Source organism: Nycticebus coucang, chromosome 7, assembly GCF_027406575.1.
Source record: "Nycticebus coucang isolate mNycCou1 chromosome 7, mNycCou1.pri, whole genome shotgun sequence".
In the NCBI taxonomy this organism is placed as follows: Eukaryota; Metazoa; Chordata; class Mammalia; order Primates; family Lorisidae; genus Nycticebus; species Nycticebus coucang.
This window is the reverse complement of record NC_069786.1, coordinates 136,628,361-136,634,617: the sequence shown is the minus strand read 5'-3', so window position 1 is coordinate 136,634,617 and position 6,257 is coordinate 136,628,361. Positions and strand designations below refer to the sequence as shown.

The following is a 6,257-nucleotide window of genomic DNA, read 5'->3' as shown; positions in this document are numbered from 1 at the left end:
ATGAGGAGACACGATGCTGGCCCTGGCCACTCACCAAGCAGGTGGCCTGTCACCCTGCAGCCTGTGCCCTTCCTGTGGGGGTCCACACCCAGCCAGATCCCAGCCTCCGCCAAGCCCATGGCAGCACATTTAACAGCAGGGTCCACACTGGCGCTGGCCTTTCACTCCCCCTCAGGGCTTTAACCACATGCCCAGAGGGGCCTTTCAACCCCTGGTCACTGGTCCCCTCTCCCTGAGACTGAGTTTTGTTTATATTTTTCCAAGCCCAGGTCTGTCCTAGGTAGGAGGCCCTGGAAGGGAGGGAGACCCTGGGTTCATTGTCAGGTTCAGGTTTGTGCTCCCTGACCCTTAATTCCAAGAGATAAAGAATGGCTCAAATAGACGTCCATGGGCAATCCGCACACACAGTGCTTATTGGGGGGACACCCGAGTCTGCTCCTTTTTGTTAGTCCCTTAATTTTATGTTAAGTGGGGGGAATATTCATAGTTCTCCTCAGAAAGGGGTGGAGAATTCTTAGAATGGACCCACCTACGGCTGTTCCTGGCTGTCAGGGTGGTGCCAGGGTGTGGTTTTTATCACTCTAATGCAGTGATTTTCAACCTGTGTAAATCAGAGGATCTTAGGTGTACTTTGAAAATTTTTAAAGATCATCAATTACATTATTATTATTATTATTATTATTATTTTTGAGACAGTCTCAAGCTATTGCCCTGGGTAGAGTGCCATGGTGTCATCATAGCTCACAGCCTCAAACTCTTGGGCTCAAGTGATCCTCTTGCCTCAGTTTTTCTATTATTTATTTATTTGTTTATTTTAGTAGAGACTATGGTCTTGCTCTTGCTCAGGCTGGTCTCGACTTCATGAGCTCAGGCAATCCACCCGCTTAGGCCTCCCACAATGCTGGGATTATAGCTGTGAGCCATCGCACTCGGCCAATTAAATTATTTTGAAAAGAAGTTCAAAGCACAGGGAGGCACCTGTGGCTCAAAGGAGTAGGGCGCCGGCCCCATATATCGGAGGTGGAGGGTTCAAACCTGGCCCTGGCCAAAAACTGCAAAAAAAAAAAAAAAAAAAAAAAAGTTCAAAGCACAGTAAGTACATTTGTATTTTTCTTCTTTTTTTGATCAACATAATTTAGGTGTGCTGCAGAAGTTTAACTGTAGGTTCAAGTGTACCGTGAGATAAAACATGTTGAAACACACTGGTCTCCTGTGCATCAAGCAGGGAAAGGTAACTGGCTCAGGAGTGCCTGGTTTCCACGCATGCTCCTGGTTGGGAAGTCCCTGCCCGCAAGACCCTGCTGTTGTGGTTTCTTTTCTCTGCTATTGGTTTTAACCCACAGTACCCTCTCTGCCACCTGCCCCGTCCTTAACAACAGGACAGCTGGACAGCAGGGGCCCACTGTCCTTATGTTTGTGCTGCAGACAGTTTGGGATTTAGAGAGTCCCCAAAGGTGAGGAAGCCTTCTGGGTCCTGGAGGGAGGAGTGAGGCCCCGAGGTTCTGAGAGGCCCTCGGGAAGTCCCACCTGCACTCCCTCCCCTGCCCACTGGCTTCCCACTGGGGTATAGAGACCCCGACTACAGTTGGTGTTAGGGATCTGCGCCTCTCTGTTCCCTGGGCAGGGCCCCTGATCACTCAGAGCAGCTCAAAACTGCATGCTGGGGCCCCCGGCTTCAGTTTTCTCTCTTTCTGTTGAGCATTTTGGAGAAAAGCTCTCCAGATGTGGAGGCTGGACTGCCGGGACATCAGGAGGACAGGGGAGGGGTAGAGGATGGGTTACTGTGGCCACAGGCCACACCAGGAGCCCCAGGACCAGGCTCCTGTCAGAGTTAGTGGGGCTCAGAGCTCTCCTTGACCAGCCAGGAGCCTTGGTTCATCCTCTCAAGAGCTCAGAGGCCCCTCATAGACCCATTGTCCAATGTGGGGCTCCTAGACCCCCACCTCCAGCTCCATCCGGGGATCCTCAGACATCCAAACACGGGCAGGGGGAGAAGCCAGGCACCCTCATCTCACCGTCTGTGCCATTCTCTCCAGGAGGAGAAGGAGCCCTTCTCCAAAGCTAAAGCTGACAGCAGGTCCTAGCACTGCCAGGGACCTGCTTGATCCCCCAGGCGCCTTCAGCCCCCTTCAGGAAAGGGACCAAAGAGGCCTGAGGTGGCCCATACCATGTGGTGGCCCTTGACTGCCCAAGGTTCCATGAGGGTAGGAAATTACTCCTGATGAGAGGTTGGGGTGGGAGACACCCAGGAGGAGCCTTCAAACAGAGGGTGCTGTCCTGATGGGGGCAAACTGCTGGGGCAGTTGGACCCTGCTGTCCTCAAGGATGTGGGGAAGCTGCTGTAGGTCTCCTGCTCTGGGCTTGGCTCCTGGCCTTCTTCCCTCCTGACTGGCCCTTCCCCTGGCCCAGCAATGCTCCCTCAGGAGGCCTACAGAGTGTGAGGAGGGACCCTGAGCCTCACTTGAGGGGCTGTGCCCAGCATGCTCACGAGGAGCTCACAGGTGCACGCGACTCTGTGAAGGCGTGTCTGAGCAGGTGTGCGAGCCCCACGTGTCTGTGGAGGAAGTCCTGGCCTGTGTAAGCTTGTCCTCATTCCCTCTCTTTCTTTCCCTTCCTTTCTCCTTCTTTTCAGTTATCTTTCTCTTTCACTCCTGTATATAGCTCTGTGTATCCATCCATCATCTCTTCTTCCACTCACCCATCCAGCTACCAGAAGCCCACCCACCCACCCACCCATCCAGTCAGAAACCAACTCATCCCACCCAGCCAGCCAGCTGTCCACCTGCCCACCTGTGTGGTCAGTGAGCTGGCGCTGTGGATCTGGCATGCTGCAGTGTTCCGCCTGTCCAAGCTGACAATTTCATTCCTCCCTCGGTCTCTCAGAGAACCCGGAATGTGCTGCTGTCCCTGCTGTCCCCTGTCCTTGACCCTCAGGAACGGTGTCTCTGCTCTGGGGGTCGAGCATCAGTCACAGACTAAGGAGCTCCTCTCAGTTGTTTCTGAAAGGGCTGGTGACTGGCAGGAAGGACATTTCAGGCAGCGGCAGGGAGGATGGCGGCAGGAGCACCAGGCACTGCCTGGACCCATCACCACTCACAAAACCAACCATTCCTCTTCTTCGTCTGCTTGTTCCACACAGGAACGTGGCTCTGCCGTGGGGCCAGGCCCCTGGCACACTGCGAGTACCAGCTTTTTGGCTGGGTGGCCTTGCAGGCCTTGGCCGTCTCCAGGCAGGTGAAGCAGAACTCCACACGGCACCGGCAGCATCGGACGTACTTGCAGCCTTCCTTGTGCTTGATCAGCAGCCCGCACGTGGGGCAGGCCCGGATCGAGGGGCAGCCTAGGATCTTGCTCGTGATGTCTGTGGTGGCACAGGTGGCCAGGATGTGCAGCCTCGGGTCACTGCAGTCTTTGTTGACGCAGCGGTTTGAGGACAGGGGCCCTCTCCAGGTCTGCAGGCACTGCCAGCAGAACTCGTACCTCTGTCCCCGCACGGTGGAGCAGATGGGGCACCACACACACAGCAGGGTCTCATCCTGGCGCTTCACGAAGCTTCGGCAGCCGGGGCACTATGGGGGCAGCTTCTCAGACGGGGCGAGGACAGCCCTGCCCTCACAGCGTGGTGTGGGCAGCATCGGGGAAGGGGCAGGGCAGTGAGGGCTGCAGGGTGCTCAGGTGCCTTCCCAGGGCTGAGACCCACCCACGCCAGGGCAGGGCTGGGCCCCTGTGCCCGCAGACACACCTACCTCTTTCACCTCATAGTAGCGTCCCATGGCATTCTGGGTCAGGCCCTCCTCAAACTCCTGCTGCTCGGACTTACTCAGCTGGGCACAGTGGCGCACCTCTGGGTAGGACCACTGCGCTCCACACTTCTGCCCCTTGACTTCCGCAGGGCAGTGAAGCTCGAAGTGGCCCTGGAAAGATGGAGGGGCACAGTGTGCATTTGGGGCCACAGCCCCAGAGTGGCTACAGCTCAGGCCTGGCCTCCTCAGGCCCCCACAGCCTCCCGCATCCCTGAAGGGTCATATGTGTGCATTATGGCCCTGACCAGGCCTCCACAGAGCCCAGGGCACACTGCATCCTGGGCTCAGGGGAGTCCTTGATTGGAGGTATTCTGGGTCACTCTGGGCAGGGAACATTCGACTGTCCCAGCTGCGTGTGGCCAAGCCCTACCTTCTCCATCAGACAGCGGCACCACTCCTTTAGGCTTCCAGGGTCCACCATGTGCCCACAGCTCATCTCCACCCGGGCCCGGCCGTCATACTCATCCCCTGCAAGGACCGGGGATCTGTGTCAATGGACCTCCAGAGTGCAAGTGTCAAGGGCATGGGTGGGTCCGAGCTGTGGCGCTCAGCCCATATTGGGCTGGTCTTAGGGTCGCCCCTTGGTCTCTGTCCTGGACATCTCCTCACTCTCCATAGCTCTGTCCTGGGCCTGAGCCCAGTCTCATCCCATGTACAACTGAAAACATGGCATTTTGCAAGGGGTGAAATCTCTGTGGGTCCCTCCCTGGGTTGCCCACCCTTGCCCAGCCTTCCCTCTGGCCCTGAGGGCTGCATGGAGTGGGGCAGTAGGACCTGAGGCCAGGAGAGGCAGCAGGACAGCACAGGGGTGGGGACCGGACAGCCCTCTGACAGTGGAAGAGACAGCCCAGGGGGTTGACTCCCAGCCACAAGCCCCAGCAGCACTGCTCCCCAGCTTGAGCTGGAGAGGGAGGGCCAGAGCCTCCACCACCACAGGAGCAAAGGCAGGTGGGGAGGTGTCTGGTGTGCATGGACAGTGGAGGCTGGCCACCCCCCACCCCACCCCCAGAACGCTGAGCTGCACTCTCCAGCCCAGCCCAGTGGGGAGGGAGGAGGCAGGAGGTTTCCTCTGGGGCTCTGCAGGGACCCAGGAAGGTTGTACTTTCTCTGAGCCTGCTTGGCTGCAGAGCCTTGGGGGGGTGGGGGGGGATCTATGAGAGGCCTTGGCCTGTGACATTTCTGCTGGTCCCAGGAGGACCTGTCAGTCTTCCTGGCCCTGCACCTGGTTCTAAGAGGGGTACAGCTAAGATAGCCCAGGTGCCTGGTTCGGGCCTTTCCGTGTCTGTAGCCACTTAACCTCTGTCCAGCTGCTCCAGATTGGACCCTAGAGTCTTCCCTCCCGGGACTTCTCTCCCCATTTCTCAGCACCTGTATCCCATCCAGTGTCCCCTCCCTACTTTGTCAAGAAAGACCCCCACCACAGGCTCCTCCCACCCCTGCTGCCAGGCTGACCTCATCTCCCACGCTCCCTGTGCCAGTCCTGCCTGGGCCTGACTGACCAGTGTGGATGCTGTCTCAGGGAGTTGGCTGTGAGCAAGGCTCTCTCAGACCCCCCCCCCCCAAATTACTTTACAGTTTAGGAGATTGTAGGGCTAGGGATCTCTGCTTAAATCCTGCTCTCTTTAACACACGTAGAGCACACATGGCCCCCCACTCACAGCCCAGTACTTACCAGTTATCTCGTCTTTGCCTTGTACAAACTTGAGGCGAGGCTCAGGGTTACTTGGGCTCTTGGAGTGGCCACTGACCACCTTTCTCTGCAGGGTCACTGGCCTCTGCTCAAGACACAGGTTTGCTCCCATCTTGAGTCCTGGGCAATGCTCCCAGTCACCTTCCCACTGTAAAGTGAGTCAAGGTCAGGGTGAAGATCAGATCAACCCCAGGGATTGAGGCAGATGTTTAGTGGGCTCCAGGCCTGGGAAGCAGGTCCTCCAGGCAGCCCCAGCCCAGCCCAGTGCAGTGCGGGATTCCTGCTCAGGCGGAAGTCAAGGTCAGGTCCACCCCCTGCCAAGGCCTCTCCTCTTCCTGCCAAAACATCGCAGCCGCTGAACTCTGGCCTTGGGAGAGTGGCATTGTCCCCTTCTCTCCCAGGGTAGGCCAAGCCCTGCCAGAGGTGGGGTTGGGAGTGGGGGCTGGAGGGACGCCCCTCCCTCCTCTCCTGGATTTCCCACCCCACCCCCCATCCCACTTGGCATACAGGGGAAGAGAGTGCCACGAGTGCTCAGAAACGTTCTCCAGAAGAGAAACAAAACTGAAAGTTGGCCCTCTTCCCTGGCTCAGCAAATGCCAAAGACCTAGGGGTAACTTGGAAAGGCACCCCAGGCCTCTGTGGAGCCCACAGTCTCCAGGACTGAGCCACATTTACTCAGGAATCGTGCACATATACCTCCAACAAGCATGGGCCAACTACCGAGGGTCTAGCATGGTGTAAACACTCTGGGACAAGTTAGGACG

The 6,257-nt window shown here is 57.3% G+C and overlaps 1 protein-coding gene across 2 annotated transcripts; it reads right to left on the bottom strand.

Moving 5' to 3' along the window:
• Positions 1-573: 573 nt before the first annotated feature.
• LOC128590755 (E3 ubiquitin-protein ligase ARIH2-like) lies at positions 574-5,944 on the bottom strand. Of its 2 annotated transcripts, XR_008381332.1 has the most exons (5): positions 5,476-5,944; positions 4,174-4,271; positions 3,747-3,914; positions 2,791-3,569; positions 574-1,052 (listed from the first exon to the last, which is right to left on the bottom strand). XR_008381332.1 is itself a non-coding variant. In XM_053598145.1 (4 exons), exons 1-4 carry the CDS (start codon positions 5,603-5,605, stop codon positions 3,087-3,089), a joined length of 879 nt encoding a protein of 292 aa, XP_053454120.1. In that variant the 5' UTR covers positions 5,606-5,944; the 3' UTR covers positions 2,749-3,086. The 2 variants fall into 2 exon arrangements, 1 of the variants encoding a protein (XP_053454120.1); XM_053598145.1 differs by lacking the exon at positions 574-1,052 and having other exon boundaries at positions 2,749-3,569.
• Between the last annotated feature and the right edge of the window lie 313 nt (positions 5,945-6,257).

Excerpts from the sequence above, each read along its gene's own strand:
- LOC128590755 (XM_053598145.1), bottom strand. The coding sequence starts at position 5,605 with ATGGGAGCAAACCTGTGTCTTGAGCAGAGGCCAGTGACCCTGCAGAGA. Across the intron at positions 4,272-5,475 it reads AGGCAAAGACGAGATAACTG|GGGATGAGTATGACGGCCGG; the intron begins GTAAGTACTGGG and ends CGGTCCTTGCAG. Across the intron at positions 3,570-3,746 it reads GCTACTATGAGGTGAAAGAG|TGCCCCGGCTGCCGAAGCTT; the intron begins GTAGGTGTGTCT and ends CTGCCCCCATAG.